The sequence below is a fragment of the Apis dorsata genome, unplaced genomic scaffold (genome assembly GCF_000469605.1).
Source record: "Apis dorsata unplaced genomic scaffold, Apis dorsata 1.3 scaffold_5, whole genome shotgun sequence".
NCBI classification, from domain to species: Eukaryota; Metazoa; Arthropoda; class Insecta; order Hymenoptera; family Apidae; genus Apis; species Apis dorsata.
The window spans coordinates 1061248-1080040 of NW_006263308.1; the positions used below are offsets into that span (position 1 = coordinate 1061248).

The window sequence follows — 18793 nt, forward strand, 5'->3', positions numbered from 1 at the left end:
CCTCTATTCAACAGCCAAGCATCTGCGCGACGTGCATCACGCCACATTGTCAAAGCACATAGTCACCCCATACGCGCCAGACAATAGCCCTTCTTGGCTGCCCCCTGCGAGGCCAAGAACAACGGTAGCCAGCCTCTTGCCTAACGAATTCGCGTGGAACACTAGGAACCAGCAACCAGAAGCTTACCAGGTTGCGGTGTGGTAGGCACAATCACGCTGGGCCTGCTGTGATGATGATGGACCCGGGCCGCAGACATGTCTAGGGCTTCACTTTGAATTGGATCCCTCCTACGCTCTTTGCGCCACGCGCTACTTGGTTTCCGATGGAGATTCGTCGTCTTTGGCCTCTCCTCTATGCAATAAAAAAGCTTTTGCATGAAATTTTTTTACATTCTGTCTATTTAATATTAAGTTGATATTGAAAGTCTTTCTTAACATTTATCATTTTTTTTTTAATTTTTTATATTTTTTTTTTTTAATCGTCTAGATAAGCTTGTAAAGTGTGAATATTGTTTTTAAAATTTGATTAATTATTTGAGATTTTTTTTTATAAAAAAATATTTATTTAATAAGATTTTAAAATGGATATGAAAATATGGATAAAAATAATAGAAAATGATACTCTTGAAAAATGAATGAATTTGGAATTGTGTTTTTTAACATTTAAAAAAAAAAACCTATAAATAAATATAATAGATTATACATTTTAAATAATTTTAATTTCTTTTATTTTAATACCTAAATTGCATGCAGATATTCAATCAATATTTGTTCAATTAATTTTTGCATGTGCAACAAAAAATGTGTGTGTAATAGCTCGGAGAAAAAATTAAAGGTCCGGGTTTTAAGCCATCCTAAATTTCAGACTTCCTTCTTGAATCTCTCTTGAATATATATCAAATTTCATTATAAACTATCTTAAATCCATTACAAAATGTACGCGCAAATCTGTTCTCGAACCTTCACTAACGTATTTAATTTATTTATAAAACATCACGGTTCAAGTATTATTATTCCCTGTGATAAAATTGGAAACCGATCTAGCAACCCCTTGATCGAGAAATATGCGGAGGAGTGCGTAAAGAATAAAAAAAATGAGGTGGGAGAAGAGAAAAGCGCGAAGGGTGAGTAGAGAAACGAGTCTGGTTCCCAGGATGGGGCAGGAAGTACCTAATAGCCGTGAGAGGATCGTCAGGAAGACGGTCAAACTGGTTTAAAGGCGAAGGATGAGCCAGCGCCCGGGAAAAAGATGAATGGACCGAACGCGTGGACGAAGCTGACATGGTTCCGTTCAATTAATTCACTGGTTGCTACCATACTTTCGTCAAATTCGGTAATTTATAAGAGGTACCAGAGGCGTGGATTCTAAAACATTGATGGAAACTAAATTAATAAAATTTCAATGTAAAATTAATTTAACAAAATTTTGAAATACATTATTGATACACAATATGATAATAAAAATTAATCTATCGGTATTTTAAAATTTATTTAATTATAGTTCATCTTTATTTCTTTACATTTAGATTTAAATATTAAATAGTAATATAGATATTTTTAAATCTCTTCAAAATTTAAAATCATAATATTCATGTACATATAAAGATTATCCAACGAAACTATTGAAGAATTTCAGATTTTTTATAATCAAAAACATTTCCTCACGTACCTCTGGATTTATATCTCGTTTGAAAGTTCTCTGTAGTAAGCCACGGCTGCCAGAGACACCTTCTCCTCGACGAAATTTCCATGTTTCTTAAAATCCTCAGATGTCATGAACTCAACTTATAATCACCACGAATAATCATAAATTAATGATTTTTTTCTCTCTTATTTCTTAATAAATAATAAAAATAATTTCAAAGATAAGAGAACACTACGAGCCATTAGTTAGTTCTCATTAAATTATTAAAAATACACAGATTAATCCACTTTTTTGTATCGAACTTTTTTTTTTTTCTTATAAAATCAACTTCAGAGAACAAAATATGTGAAATATCCTTTTCACGGAAGAATCTTCTTTTCACCGAAGAAAGCAGCTTCCATGATGTCCTGGTTGCCCCGAGGAGAACTCGAAGAAAGCGGTAAGACGCGATCTATCGATGAATTCGACTGGTAATCGACAAGAAACCAAGATCATTGGCTTTTAGAACTATAATCCTATATTGAATGATCACCAGATTGTTAAAATTACCACGTTGAAGGATATAAGATAGCTGAGGACATTGGATACGAGGTTTCTGGAAAAATAGACAGAGTCAAAGATACGTGGATTCGTGAATGCCCCTCTTACACGACTGTCTTAAGATTCATTCATTCATCCGCCTCGTCCCGTCGTCTGCCCCCTCCACATACAGTTGGTGAAGCTTGCCTTTTACACATGCATACGGTCTGCACGCTTTGATATAGTGATGGCTTGATTTTATCAATAATCCTTGAACAAATTTGATCAGAATATAAGTGAATATAGATTGCTACTTTCCGAAATTTTCTGAGATGAATTTCTATTATAGAATTCTGATATTAGCATTGGTTTGAAGACACGATTATTTGAAGATCCCTAAATAAAAATCCTTCAAAATTCAAATTAAAAAATAATTCTTAGATTAAAAATGCTATGAGAGTTAATTATGATATTTTAGAAGATTAAAAAATTATAATGGTTTTATATTTCTATATTTGAACAATATGCAATTCTGTAGCTAAAACGATTCAAACCCATTACTGTTTGGCTACAACAGTGTGAGTGTATAGGGGATATAAGCATCTTCGGCCAACTAATTCGTTTCTTTCTTCTATCTTCTTCCTCTTTTTCTTTTTTTTCTGTGACAGGTAAGTAAGCGATCGATGCACATGGCGTTCAGTACACGTGCACACTACGTCCACGCTGTCACGCTCGCGTAAAAAATTCACCTGATAAGAATCCTCAGATTCTTTTCAATTCTATGGAAAGTATGTATTCGAATTCAAATACTATATCGTCTGAAGAATTATTATACTTTGAATATATTCTTTTAATTTTTAAAACAAAATATATATTCACTTTTTGTTTACAATGATCATTGTATATTAATAAAATACCTGTTAAAGAAGATTAAAAAAGCTTAATAATATATTTGATAATAATAATAATAAAATAAAAACGATAAAAAAATATCTATTTATAAGTATTATTTTATAGATTTTATATACCTATTTATAAAAATTATTTTTTTTAAATTTAATAAAAAAAAAATTATATAAAAATGAAAAAGAAGAATCATAATTCAAATAATAAGAGAAATCAGAACTCCCAGATAATTTTATTATTATCATATCATTATTATTATTATTAAGAATAATAATAATATTATTCTTGAAAATATTTTATGTCCTTTAATAAGAAAATAAAAAATAAAATTAGCGATAGTAAATAAATGATATTTAAGAAAATCTATCTATTTGAAGATCAACCTATAAGATTCTATATTATTGTAACCATGTAATTCCTAAGCAAGATCAAGGTGGCAAGTTATCCTCGAGGAATTGTGAGGCATCGAACAGGAATGCCGGGCATTTTAATAGCAACGCAACCAGGTAATCGCGTATGGTTATCAGACGTTGTATATATGCGAATTGCGGCTTTGTGGGTGTACATTCATCGAATATTTCAACACATTTCAAACACACATCTCTATATTTCTTCCTCATGCTTCAAAAACTGAATTTAATTGAAATATACATTCGATATTCCTGCAAGACGAGCGTAATTCACACCTTATGGAATCTGCTGAATTAAAAAGAAATTTGTGATATCACACATATTGAAACTCAATATTTTTAAATGCAGATTAAAACATGTATATTCTATTTTTTGATATAGAATTAATATAAAATTTAAATATTACTCCCTCTTTTTTAAATAATGATTTTTTTTCCATGATTCTTTAAAATTTTGAAAGTATCGAAATTTCTATGTTTTAGATTACATATTGTTTAAATCTCTTTCAATCGAATTTAAAATAAATATTTTGAATCTACAATTCTTTTTAATATTTGTGACATTAAAAAATTAAGTTAATCAAACTATTTACCCTGTGATATTGTAATGAAATATTAAGACTATGTCGATAACTAGTGAAACCGACTGAGAAAATGTATTTTTGACTCTCGAGAAAGTCACAGAACGCGCCATCATTCGCAAGTAGACGTAACTACGTCTGGTATTCGGAACAGGTTCGAGGCACGGCATTCCATCACAACAAACCACATACAAGAGGAACCAGTCACACTCCCGAGAATCGGGGCTTGTTACGCTCCACTGTTCGCTCCAATAGCAATCCGATGATTTATGAAAATCATCGTCGCGGATGCGTTGTCATGCTCCCAATTGCCCTCGAAAGTGGAACCTTTTCTCTAATACGTCATACTTTACAGCTATAATTTTTTCTGACCATTCAAATTTTTCACTGTGTCATTTAAATCAATTCTATTTGATTTATATTATAAATAATATAAAATTTACAATTCATAAATTCTCAAATAATCCTTTTTACAAAAGATAGAAATAAAAAATTGATTTCAATTTTTAATTAAACAATCATTATTCCTTTTCGCCTTCTTATGAAATATTGTAAATATTCCTTTTTGCCTTATTTTGAAATATTGTAAATATTTGTAAATCTTTGAAATGAAATAAGAAAGAAAAGATTTCGAACTCAATTTCCATTAAAAAACGTAGCTTCGCACTTCCACTTCCTCCTTTCGCATAACTTAAATTACCTAAAATATATTTCAGAAATAATTAAATTTATCGATTCTTCAATAATAAAATACTAAAATGAACTTATAGCAATATAATAAAATGATTCAACAATTCGAATATGAAAAAAATAATTGTTTATATTCAATTACACATTATAATATTGTCAAAATAGCATACAAATAGCTAACAAATATTCCATAGCATCGCGAGAAGCGACTTTAAAATACAGAATGCTAGATTGATTCTTTTCAACAAAAAGTTCAATTCAATCGTTATATTCGAATATGTTAAATTGTGTAGAATAAAGATTTTTTTTAATTAAAATTAAACGTCACAGAAAATTCATTTGAGGCTTTTACTAAGAAACTCGTCAGAGAAGCTGCAAACGCGACGAATCTAAAATAAACGCCGCACAATGTTATCTAATTCGACGCGAAATTGGCATTTCACAGGAATGCGTGCTCATATTAGCCTCTCTTCTTACATAAATCACGAACAATCCTATTGGACAGATTTCATCAATCGCTTCGACAGATCATAATTTATATTTTTCAATTAGTTAGGGAAATGCGATTTTTTTATCGTCTTCATGGACTCAGGAATTTTTAGGAAGAAAACTGGATTGTTTTTAAATAAAATTTTGGAGCATATATATACATATTTGGTAAAGATATCTGCAAACAATTTGGTTTTTTCCATTTCATAGAAATGGAATTTAAGAATTATGACTTTCTACTTTTTCTGTAATGTGAAATTATAAAATAAGAAATTAGAAATTGATACAACTTCTCTTACAGGATTTCATAAAAAACATAATCAATAATATAATTTATATTCTTGCTTCATTTCTTGTAATTTTAATTTTACTTTTATAATTTTTATTTTATGATTTATATTTTTGTATTTTTATATTTTATTATAAAAATCTGAGCAATTCAAAGTGCACTAAATTAATTTTTTTATTATTATGGATTTTACTACTATTATATTTTTTGTTATAGCTCGTACATCAATTATAATGCTTTCAATCTTAAGTAATCCTTATTTTAAAATAGAAACTGATTTTAATAAGTTTGTCATTATTGATATATATTATAAGCTAAAAAATATTCTACTATATAGATTTCAGATTTTAATCCCAACCCACTAGAACCTTGATCATCCAATAATCACGAACAATCTCCAAGTCCGTTGAAAATATAAGTCACGAGGCAAACTGACCTTGCACCATAGTGGCCGCCCTGGAGAGGACATCCAAGGCGCTCTCGACGGCAGACATCTCTTCTCTTCCTTCCAAAATTCCAAAATTCTCCAAAAAGATATTCTTGATTCCACCAATTTCAACCCTTTGAATTTTAATTTAAAAACCAACAAACTTCACTTATTCACAATTAGGCAGGTACTTTTCGTTAGGGATGCAGCAGGTGTTCAACACGGGTTGAAATTCCCGCGATGGAACGTTGACGAGCCCAACACCGTCACAAGGATCTCTGCTTTCTGAGGACAGAAGTCGAAGTTAACTGTTTGGGGACCTTCCTCGCGACCGAAGCAAGCACAAATAAAGTAAAACGAGGATTAAAAAACGTGACATTGTCTGTGGAATGCGGACCCCTCACCAGAGATCTGCCGCCCGCGTCCTCCGTAGCCCCGCATATAGCCCACCCTACGTCGCTTCGCGAGTCCCCACGCGTATCCACTCGATCCCACTCCTCCCACTGTTAATATGTCGAAGTAATGGCTTCGAATTGTTTTTATCTAAATTTTCCCTCCTTTTTATATTTTTTCCATTTGTCACTAATTAACAATAAATAAATGTTGTGATATATAGGATAATGATAGTTTAATCATTGGTTTTTATCTTCATTATTATTTAATATTGTGAGATCGAAATGTAAATTTTTTTAAACAATTATCTAAATATGATATTTAATGTAATTAATTATCTAAATTAATAATGATCTCTAAATTTGAAATGTATTTTTGACCTTTAATCTCATCAAATATTTTTATGAAATATAAAGATCGATAAAAAATATTTGGTATGCTAAAATAAAATTTACTTAAAATCTTTGATGAAATATTAAGATATAATCGATGGTAATTTATTGACGATGAACATTCGTATATTGTAAAAATTTGAACAACATATATAAATTTCGAAAGCACTCTCGAAGCCATTACTACATTGTTCCTCTTCTTGCCCTGTATTGTGCCCTCTGCTCCCTTTCCAAACTTCCATGCAACCGGCATCATAATTTCATTTCTAATAACATAAATGATGCCTTTTAAATAGTTTTTTTTTTTAATTATTCCATTTTTCATGTTTTCGTTAGGAATAAGTAAATATTAACATAAACAGTAATAAACATTGAAATTTTTTTTTTTAATGAAATATATAAATGAAATATAATGAAATATATAAATTGAAAAAAAAATTAATATTGAGTTGTAATTCAAATAAAAAATAGCCAATTTTATAATTTTAAAATTTTATTCTTATCTCAGAAAATTTTCTCGAATTTTTATATGATTCTTTTTAAAATATATCTTCTTAATTATTTCTCATTTTTCCATATCAAACTTTTAAATTATTACTAAGTTAATTACAAAAAAAATTTGAAAAATTAATAATTATTTAATTACTAATAAATCAAAAAAGTTATAAATACTTATCTTTTGATGGACAGAATTCATTGAAAAAGATGAATCAATGAAATACCGGACACGCGAATTCTAATATAATATAATAACAAATATACACATAAAAACACATGCATAATTATAAATTATAAAATTTTAAAGCAATAACAAATGGTTTTTCAAAATCGTCCAATAAAAAAATTTTTTAAATTATTCTCAATGGAAAGTAGATGATCGATAACAATTTTAATACTTTTTTACCGACTAAGCAAACGAAACGTTCTTCCTCACCTCTCCACCCGCTTTGAAGCAGGAATCGATAGAAGAATGCGACGTAGCGTGAAGAAAAAAAGGAACAAGCCACGCATTCCTCGAGGTAAATCGAACTTAAGGTGGTTCTCCCCCCATTATCATGATAACTCACCGTTGGTTTTGCTATGACAAGCCAATGAATATAGAATCAAACATCCGGCACAATGTCCGCTGACACGTCGAACTAATGTACAGTACGTATTTTCATTGAAAACGATGGAAAATCTAATGGTATGCGATCGAACACACACGGAACACAGGCTGTTTGACACACGAGAGTCAGCCTCGATTCCCCACTACTTAAATATTACGTTGGAATGTCAGGCATTCATTCGTCGCAACGCGCTCTATCGGCAAAATTGTCAAAGACGCAAGCGCGTCACAATATTCATATAAATATAATTTAAAAATTCCCTGTTTTCCCTCCAACAATTATATTTATTTATAATATGGATTTTACATAATTTTTTGTTGATATATAAAATTTTATCAAGAAAATTCTTCTTAATTTTTTTTATCATTATTCATTAACATCAATTTTTGAATAATTATTAGGAAATAATTATATAAATAATTTTAATTTAATTATAAATAATTTTTTTAATAATATAGGAAATGTTGAATAGAATATTTTTTTTTCAAGAAATTTATTTTATTTGACGATATTTATAACGTTTAAAACAAGAGACATAATCTCTATATATATATTATTTCGATTTTCATATAAAATCTTTATATAAAAGTTATACCAATAATAGAATAAATTCTAAATTTATAATATATTTTGACATAAATAATCTACGTCAAATGTCAATATTATAATAAAAATTTAAAATAAAATAAATAAAATTGATGAAAAAATTGAAAATGAATATTAGATTCATATAGTCTTGAAATATATTCCACGATAAATTTTCAATATTTTTTCCATGATAAAATTGAATTTTTTAAGTATTATATTACACATGTCAAATACATTTTCGTCAAGGAAAAAAAATTTAAAATATTGTAGAAACCGAAAAAAAAAAAAAGGAAGATGAATCCATAATTCTTTTTCTCGATGATTATGCTTATTTAAATGAGCATAAAATTTCTAATTCTGTAATTCTGTATAATATTTATCACATTTTTTGATCGTCTTCGTCTTCATCACTTATGTTATCCAATGCATAGCAAAGCTGTAATTAAATATATTTAAAAAAATTAACAAACTAAATTAATTAATAAAATTTATAAAATTAAGATACCTCATCCAAATCGGGTCGTTTAAGTATTTCTTCTAATCCTGACAACTTTTCTAAATAATTTGGTATATTACACGCATCCAAAACAAAAGATAAACCCCGATTTTTATATTCAATAATAACAGGCACAGAGCAGGCCGTACAAGATGTAAATCTATGAGTAATCGTCAGTTGGGTATCATAATTCCATAGGGATCCGCGTATAGTATGTGGTACACATCCTAATAAACCAACCAATTTTGCGTCATTTGAATTGATATTATCTCTGCTATTTCCCACTAATGCTTCTGCTTCAACACTGTTAAATATAAAATAATAAATCATCAAGCGTTAATGATAAAGCAATTGTATAAATTCTTTTATTCTTATATACTATATGTATAAATATAATATAGTATATAAAGTGTAATATCTAATTAAATTTAAATTCAATTCTTACCCTTCAGGGTGTTGCAATAGAGCTATCAATAATTCTACTGCCAATCCTGCAGCTATTTGTGATAAACCTGGCCTACTAACTGTGCATTGTTGATCCAATGTTCTGTCAGTTTGTGACTATAAAATAAAACAGCTTTCATTAAAAAATAAAATTCGTATAAATCCTTTAGATTTAGTCCATAAACTTACATTTCCCGGTTGTGTTACGTCGTTGCAAAAATAACAACCAAGATCCATACCACGAGGATTTTTAACTTCCAAGTCTGGAGAAATTTGATTATTAAAATTTCGAGTACCATGTCTCTGTACAGTATAAGAATCAAAACCCAAGGCTGCATTGATAGTAATTTTGTTTTTAGCAGCGCAAAGAACCGTAGGTAACCATCTAGCTTCCCGAGAATCCAATAGAAGAAAGACAACATCGCTTATTTCAATAAGTTCCTCTAATTTTTTCAAAGATTGCTTTGTAGATTCCAGCATGCTTTGACCAACAACGTGTCCAGGCATTGGAATATGTAAAACTATACCTTCTGTATTCTATATTATTAATAAAATTAATATAATGAAGTTTCATATAAAAAAAAATTATTTATAATACTCACTATGCTCGGTCGGATGTTTAGCAGGGCATCTTTGGCTGCATGAGCTTTATATTTATGCTTTATAGCATCCTGATGATTGTACAAACTTTGACGTACAGTATTACTATGAGATACATGAGAGCTATCGACGAAAATTATGTTGTTTACTCCCCAACCTAAGAGAACTCTTGCTACAGAACAACCCAAAGTTCCAGCACCCAATAGAAGACATTTAAGATTACAAATCTTTTCTAGATCTAAATTAGGAACAAGACGCCATTTCATTAGTTTTAGATTTAAATTAATAGCTTTGTCTGATAACCTAATAAAAAATAAAAATATTAATGAAATAATAATAGGTAATTGGTAAATTTTCAATATTTGTATTTAAGTTATTTTTAAATAATTACTTAGTTGGATCCATAGTATCAGATAAATCAGCTATAGTGGGACCTAATTTATCATTTAAATTGCTCTCCCAACCCACTAGATGACTCAGAAACAGATTATCTCTTATGTTTTTATAATTTTTATATTCTTTAGTTTTTAGTTTAAAAACGAGACTTTTCTGTGCCTTATTTCCTCGTATGGATATGAATTTAATAATTTTTGAAAAATAATGTGTAGGACAATACCAACATAAAAGACATAATAGATTACGTAAAGGCCAGCCTGGATTGGAACTTGTACATGGATCATAAAATGCAAAATAAATTTCAATGTAATCCTAAAAAATAATAAATAATAAGTAAATAATAAATATATTAAAATATTTTTATTTTAAAATTTATCTTACCTGTGATTGTTTTTCATTATTTACGTTGATAGCATTTATTCCTGTTGCTAGGTCAACAATGCATATTTTATTTTCTTTTGATATTAGTACTGTGAAATAATTTTTTGTTCTACAATCTAAATGTAAAAAATCATTACATAAATCTTCAACATGTTTCTCTGAGAATTCTTCTGTGATCGATTTTGGAATTTCTTCATAATACATTTCTGGTAATTTTAAGGGAGTAGGATGTGCAACCCAGTAATAAAATCTAAATTTTTTTAAATCTGAATAAGCTAATACTAAAAATAATGATAATTTCCATGGATTTTGTAATATTGTTCCATCTTGAATACTATTTATAATATCTTTTCCCATAGAATCAATAAATTGTTCAGGATTAATTTGACGAAATGCTTCAAAAGTATTTGTATTAATCATATGTCCAAAACAAATAACAGATGATTTATTATTTATTGTTTCCAAGTCTCTAAAAATTACCTATATAGAATTAACTCTGACTTATATATCTATTATTTAAAATAAACCAATTAAAGCAATTACATATATATGTTTTAGATATAAACTTACTCATTGAACGATGTGAAATCCAACACCAATGGATTAAAATTATCTTCATTCAATGATTGAAGACTATAACTTCCCCATAAATTGATACTTTTCTCATCCAATTTAAACTTGTCAATCTTCAATTCTACAAATTTTGCCCAAAATGTACAATCTGTAGTAGATCTGAGTTTTGTAAATTTTACAAATTCCGACATTTTTAATTTCTGAAAATGATTTAATCATATAATAATATAATATTCATGTATTTAATAAAAATATAACACCGAAATGATAACAATAATAACAGTTATAAAATATGATTATTAAACGTATTTGTTTATTTCAGACTAACATAGATTTTACTATAATTATTAATAATTGAATTAGTAATACATGAAGAAAAAATTCATAGAATCAAAGAAAAAATATAGTTTGTTTTGCTTTAGATAATGAATTTACGAAATTTTCTTTACGCATGCGCGTCTTTTGTACAATGTAATGAATTATACTTCTTTTAAAAATCAAGCAATAAGATTTTTATATACTATAATTTTCTCTAAATTTTTTATCTATAAAGAATAATAATACATTTTTTTTATAATTATTATTACAAAACAATCTCAAATTTCTAATTTAATCTCGAATAATTAATGCAATATAAAAAGCATTATATAATTTCAAAAACCATAAATTGAAAAATTTTTCAATTAAATAATAAAAATAAAAAATATATAGACTATTTTTAATTTATATTTATATATATTTAATTTTATTATTATTGCTAAATAAAAGATTTAATTTAGCCTAAATTTACATAATTAATATCATAACAAAGTTTTCTCTTAATTTTTTAATTATTTAAATAATTAATATTAATGAAAATAACAATTATTAAAATATAAAAATATTGTTGGTACGATACTGTTGATGACGTCACAAAGACAGTATGGCCGGACAGCATCGGCTGTCTGCATTGTAACGTACGAAAACGCTTTTTGGGGGTTCGACGGGATATTTTAAAGGAAATATGTCAGATTACTTAAGATCCGCTTTAGGATACTTGAACGGAGCCACGAATACTAATGAATACGTCGGACAAATATTGGAAATCAACAATGTGAAATTACGCGTGACTAAGCTACTCGCCGAGGGTGAGTCTGTCAACCCTTCTATCATCTCATTACTAAACAATTTTATTTTAATTAAAATATTTCTGCGTTATGATTGTTTCTAATTATCAAATAAAATTATTTTTTTATGTAATTCAAATGATATAAAAAATGGTTGACATTGTGCCAACAGTGTGAATTATCCTCCTTTTGACATGTGTCAAATTTGTTTTGACATTCAGCTATATAATACGAATATGACCGAACTTTATGATCTATATTAGTATTAAAGAAAAATAATTAATTATCTAAATGCATTTAAATATCTATATTTATAGATATTGTTTTTTGAAAATTTAATATATAATTCATTATTTAAATATTATATAATTTATTATAATAAAATTATATTTTCAATTTAAAAGTTTTATTCTTATTAAAGAAATTTTAATTCATTCAAATATTGATATTTAAAAGATATCAATGAAATAATAAAATTCATCAGTAAAAAATTCATTAAATATTTGTATAATATTAAAAATTATATTTATTTTCAAGTTATTTATTGTAATTAATATTAAAATACTTGTATCAACAGGTGGTTGGGCTTTAGTATTTGCTGTTGAAGATATAAAAACAGGAAAAGAATATGCACTTAAGGTGAATTATTTACATTTATATTATTTTAAAAAATTAAAAAAAAAGTCATTCTAATATGGACTTATATTTTCAGAGACTCATAGCAATTGATGAAGATACTAATAAAATTATTATACAAGAAATAGAAACTTTAAAAAGATTATCTGGTCATCCAAACATAATCCAGTATCTTTATGCTCAGCGTTTGGATCGTGAAGATCGTAAAGGATATGAGTATTTATTAGTAACAGAATTATGCCCTGGAGGTACAGTAGCGGATACACTTAGAAATTTATCTACAAACACTCTGACTCTTGCTCAGATTTGTAAAATAGCCTATCAAGCTACAAGAGCTGTGCATCATATGCATAGTCAACAACCTGAACCACTAGTACACAGAGACATAAAATTAGAGAATTTTCTTATTGGAAGTGATGGTCTGATTAAACTTTGCGATTTCGGAAGTACTTCCAATCAGCAAATTTTACCTAATCCTTCTTGGAATGCTCAGAAACGAGCTACTTTAGAGGATCAAATGGCAAAATATACTACACCAATGTATCGAGCTCCAGAAATGATGGATACATGGAACAATGAGCCTATTGGTCCTCCAGTTGATTGCTGGGCACTTGGCTGTATAATATACTCCTTAATAACACTTAGGCATCCATTTCCTGAAGGTATAAAATTTATATTATGTTAATAATGGAACCAATTCTTATCTAGTTTCATTTTATTTGTAGGTAACAAACTTGCAATAGTCAATGGGAAGTATGCTCCACTTCCACCTAATCCTCGTTTAATTTGCCTTCACGACATAGTAAAAGGATGCCTGGAGGTATCTCCTGTACGAAGATTGACTACATCAATGATTCTGGAGCGTTTAGCGGCGATAGCTGAGTCGAACAATTTTGATCCCAGAGAACCCCCAAAAGTGGAAGTCCCAATGAAAACCCCACCGCCTCCTAGACCTGCTCAACCACCCAGTACACCTACTCCACCACCGAGACCATCTCCTCCAACAAATGTACCTCTTTCAAAATCTGTCTCAATGACTCAGACTGTTGCCAAGGTCCCTGTAGCTCAAACAACAGGCCTATTTAGCTCATTGAAAGGCGGTGCTGGTAACATTTTGCGAAACCTAAAGGATACTTCAAGCAAAATGATGTACTCTATGCAACAAAGCATGGCCAGAACTGAATTAGATGCCAGTTACTTAACGTCGCGTATATTAATTATGCCCTATCCAGCAGATGGAATAGAATCTGCTTACAGAGCTAATCACATAGAGGATGTAAGAGCATTTTTACAAGCTCGACATCCTCCACCAGCTCGTATACAATTATATAATTTATCTCGGGGACGACCAAATATGTCTAGACTTCCTGGTAGACATATTGACTGTTCTTTTGCCTATGCTTCCTCGGATTCTAATGCTCCGTTATTATCAGCCTTATATCAGATATGTCAAGATATTTATCGGTACTTGAATGCCGATTTTAATCACATTGTAGTATTATATTGCAATGTAAGTATAAAGTATATAAAATATTTGAAATTGAAAAATTACAAAATTATTGTAGTGAAATTATTATAAAATATAATAGAAAAGAAAGATTTTTATTTCTACATCAAATAATGAAACTTTAACAAAAATACAAAATTTATATTTTTTATTTTATTTCATTTATTTATTTTATTTTATTTTATTTTATTTTTATTTTTAAATGTGCACTCTATGTGTGCATATTAAATTTGTATAATTTATATTAATTAAAAAATATAATATATTTTTCTTTTTTTAGGATGGGTACACAACTAGTGCCACAATTGCCTGTACCTTGTTAATTTATGCTAAAGCGTTTAATACTCCTAAGGAGGCAATAGCGATGTTCACAACCAGACGACAATCTCCTCAGTTGCAGCCTTCAGAATTACGTAGTATTAATTATATGAGCTTGCTGAGTGCCGGTGTACAACCTCATACTAAGCCTTTAATTCTTCGTTCTTTAATAATTAAACCAGTTCCATTATTTACTAGGGCAAAAGATGGTTGTAGACCTTATATTGATATTTATAGCAATGGAGCTTTAGTATTCTCTACTAAACGACCAGAATATGAAGATATAAAATTGTTTGGAATGATGAAAGGAAAGGTTTCATTAGCACTTGGTAATGCTACAGTTAGAGGAGATGTTACTCTAGTTATATTTCATGCAAGGCAGCAATTGGGACGTATGATTGGAATTAAAATTGCTTCTGTTCACTTTCATACGGGTTACATACCACATACTGAATCTGAATTGATATTCAAGAAAAAGGATTTAGATGACGCACCTGAAATTGGTGGAAATTTCAGTGTTATTTTAAATATCGCAATGTCTGAAGAGAATTCGAAAATGGCTAGAGTTCCAGCTCCTTGGGAAGCAGAATTACATTCTGAAATAGAACCAGATCCATTATTTGGATCTACTTTAGAAATGGAGGAGACTTTAGAAAGTTTTAGAACTGCTAAACCAGAAGAAGTAAGTTATATGGTTTTAAAAATAATTTAATATTTCAGTTATATATTTTAATTATTTTAATTTTAAAATAATAGAGTCAAAAGGAAACTATAGTTCCATCACCAGTTGAAGCACAAAGCAATGTTAGTGTACAACAAGAAGTACCTCAACAATCCGTAGAAAATATAGAGAAAGAAGAAGAAATCAAGTTACAAGAAGCTGATTTGTTAAACTTAGGAATGCCAGGCACCAGTACCATAAACAATACTCCACAAATTGCAGCGAATCCAGGATTAGATATCTTTTCTAATTCTAGTCAAAAAGAAAGTGATCTCTTAGGAGGATTCAGTAATTTTATTCAACAAGAAACGAAAAATACTGTACCCACTATTACTAATCCCGTTCAGAATGACCTACTTTTTGGTCACGATCAGCCTCTTAATAGGAATGATAATAGTAACAATAATCTGAGCGATTTATTCTTCAATCAAAATCAATCTATTACAAAACAAAATCTCGAAGATTTATTTGATCCACTTGGTAAAAGCACTGTAAACAATCTGTTAGGAAACACTAAATCGAATAATGCAAAACCTCCATCTGAAGAAAACTTTCCAAGAAATTCGAGCGTTCCGAATTTTACAGCTCAAAACAAAGATCCCTTCACAAATCTTGCCAGCTCTTTGGGAGCTGGACTAACTTCTAGCTGGAATGGAACACCAAAAAATTCTAATACTCCACAATCAACTAGTCCTGCTCCTGCTAGCACGCCAATCCATTCGAGTCCTAATACGCACAGAAATACAATTAATGAGACCAATGCTTCTGATAATACTGCCTCAGGCAATAAAACGAATAAATCAAGTGGAGATGCTTTTGAAGATCTATTAGGTAGTCAAGGATATAATTTCTTTAGTTCACGAAAGGCAGAAAAAGACAGTCCAAAGACAATAAATCAAATGAGAAAAATGGAAGCAGCCAAGACCATGGATCCAGATAGATTGAAGATAGCTGAATGGACAGAAGGGAAAAAGGGTAATTTAAGGGCTCTTCTTTGTTCATTACATACAGTTTTGTGGCCTGAAGCTGATAGATGGCAACGATGTGAAATGCATCAATTAGTTACTACGGCAGATGTGAAGAAAGCTTATAGAAAAGCTTGTTTAGCTGTGCATCCAGATAAGGTATTATTTAAAATCTGAAATTACTAAATAAAAAATTAATGTAAATATATATTGTATGTGACTTTAATATTTTTTTTTATATTTTTTCTAGCAAGCAGGAACGGCTAACGAGAATATTGCAAAATTAATTTTCATGGAACTGAATAATGCATGGAGCACATTTGAAAACGATGCGTCACAACAAAATTTATTTAGTTAATTACTTCGATATGACTGTAATACGCTTGTTATGTCCACGAGTTAAGGTAGTTCCTAGCAAAAAGAGAGAGACCCGAGAATTATTAATTATTATTATTAATTGTAAGATATCTCTCTATGTTACATTCCGGCTAATGTTATCTTAGCTGTAGTGAAAAAAAAAAATAAGGATTTTAATGAATGCAAATTTTCGAGTACTGCATTTGAATGGCAATGTGTGTATATGCATCTCTTTACGATATAAAAAAGCCTTGTAAGATTACTTAAAAAAAGTAAACTCTATTAAGTGTAACTGCGGCATAACGTATATATGTATATAAAGTAAAATGTAAATTAAGGAAGATTCCAAATATATAAAAATATTTTCCGGTCGATTATATTATTGTTTTCGATTATTATTGTTTACTAACCCATTATTATATAAAAATTCTTTAATATTTAACAAATTTAAATATTTAATTTTAAAAATCATAATTTGTAATAAAAAATTTATTACATTCTATAATAAAAAAATTTTAAATATTTTAAAATAATTAGTTAGTTCTAATAAAAGACACAATGTTATGATTTCTATATTTTTTAAAAGCAAATTACAAAATAAAAAAAAAAGAATCCTATTTTTCAATAGTTGGAAAAATATATATACTTATATATATGCCCTATACAAGTGAATTATGTGAAATTTAAGAGAGAATTTTTACTATTCAATAAATTCAACTATTATTATATTTTATCATCATAATTCAACTATATTATTTTAATTTGAAAATAAATAATGTCATTATCATATTAAATATCATAATGTATCAATACATCACATATATATATGTTTCTTTTAAAAATTGAAAATTTCTTGAAAACAAAATATAAATATTAATGTAAATAAGTTAAGAAAAATATATTCTTTTTTTTTAACAAAATATTTATCACTATATTATATATATTATCACTATATTATACTAATTAATATAATTAATATAATTATATTATATTATTAATTATATATATTATATAATTAATAATATAATATAATTATTATACTAATTATATTACTATATTATATTAAAAACTAATGAAATCTAATTTATAAATTCTTACCAATTAAATTAAATTTTAAAAAAAAATTGTAATTTGGAGATATCAAAATTTAAAGATTTTTATTTTGTTAAAATTCCATATCTTATAACTTTACGAAATAATATTAAAAAATTATAAAGTTATAGATATTATACATTGTATAAAATAATTGTAAAAAATCATGAAAATATTTTCACGGCAGTAATTTATTAGCGTACAATATGTATTCTTCTTTATAACTTACCTTATTTTTTTATTATGTTTATTATTAAAACTCATTTAAAACACATACAAATAAATATATTATTTAAAAAAAAACATTTTCCTATTTTATCTACTAAATTTATAAACGTTAACTTAATTTTCTAAACATAATTATAAACTAATATATATATATATATATACATATATATATATATAACGTAACCGTATTTGTAATTTTTTATATTTTACTTCATTTTATTTTCTCTGATAACGTTTATTAAATTTATGAAATTATATAAAATGAAAAAACACAAATAAATCTATCTAAATTTTATAATCTAACTTTTAAAAATTATTAAATATTATATTAAATAATTCTTAAATAACACAATACAATTCACAAAAATTACCAATCGTGGTGAACAGTTTCAAAAATAAAAGCCCAAACCAATACTTATGTGTTCGATCATTAAAATAAAATCGAAAATTACGAAAACGCGATTATACGTATTATTTCACAATTAAATTTCTACTTATTATATGTTTATTTCATTTTTTATTTCAGAATTTAGAT

The 18793-nt window shown here is 28.0% G+C and overlaps 3 protein-coding genes and 1 long non-coding RNA gene across 9 annotated transcripts in view; 2 read left to right on the forward strand and 2 right to left on the reverse strand.

Moving 5' to 3' along the window:
• The window catches only part of LOC102673836 (transcription cofactor vestigial-like protein 4), a 10512-nt gene extending 2463 nt beyond the window's left edge, over positions 1–8049 (reverse strand). Inside the window, exons 1-3 of one of the 4 annotated variants that reach the window (XM_006607552.2) lie at positions 7809–8049; positions 5966–6241; positions 188–352 (exon numbers count right to left, since the gene is read on the reverse strand). In XM_006607552.2, the coding sequence (XP_006607615.1) occupies positions 188–352; positions 5966–6023 (223 nt within the window). In that variant the 5' untranslated portion in view covers positions 6024–6241; positions 7809–8049. Of the gene's footprint in view, positions 1–187; positions 353–1669; positions 2435–5965; positions 6242–6360; positions 6586–7675 lie in introns of those variants that run through there. The other 3 variants (XM_006607549.2, XM_006607551.2, XM_006607547.2) reach the window with 3 other exon arrangements.
• LOC102673750 lies at positions 7543–11533 on the forward strand. Its single transcript, XR_420565.2, has 2 exons — positions 7543–7760; positions 11314–11533. It is a non-coding gene; the product is annotated as an uncharacterized LOC102673750 (long non-coding RNA).
• On the reverse strand, positions 8662–18636 carry LOC102673355 (ubiquitin-like modifier-activating enzyme atg7). Of its 3 annotated transcripts, none has more exons than XM_006607544.2 (9): positions 18621–18636; positions 11326–11528; positions 10756–11224; positions 10370–10686; positions 9981–10281; positions 9568–9915; positions 9380–9495; positions 8944–9238; positions 8662–8874 (listed from the first exon to the last, which is right to left on the reverse strand). In XM_006607544.2, exons 2-9 carry the CDS (start codon positions 11517–11519, stop codon positions 8818–8820), a joined length of 2097 nt encoding a protein of 698 aa, XP_006607607.1. In that variant the 5' UTR covers positions 11520–11528; positions 18621–18636; the 3' UTR covers positions 8662–8817. The 3 variants fall into 3 exon arrangements, with proteins under 3 accessions (XP_006607607.1, XP_006607606.1, XP_006607609.1); XM_006607543.2 differs by lacking the exon at positions 18621–18636 and adding an exon at positions 12227–12474; XM_006607546.2 differs by lacking the exon at positions 18621–18636 and having other exon boundaries at positions 10756–11235; positions 11326–11504.
• On the forward strand, positions 12224–17315 carry LOC102673228 (cyclin-G-associated kinase). Its single transcript, XM_006607542.1, has 7 exons — positions 12224–12455; positions 13012–13073; positions 13147–13732; positions 13796–14580; positions 14858–15577; positions 15652–16740; positions 16832–17315. The coding sequence occupies exons 1-7, from the start codon at positions 12332–12334 to the stop codon at positions 16937–16939; spliced, it is 3474 nt and encodes a 1157-aa protein (XP_006607605.1). The 5' UTR covers positions 12224–12331; the 3' UTR covers positions 16940–17315.
• Positions 18637–18793: the final 157 nt, after the last annotated feature.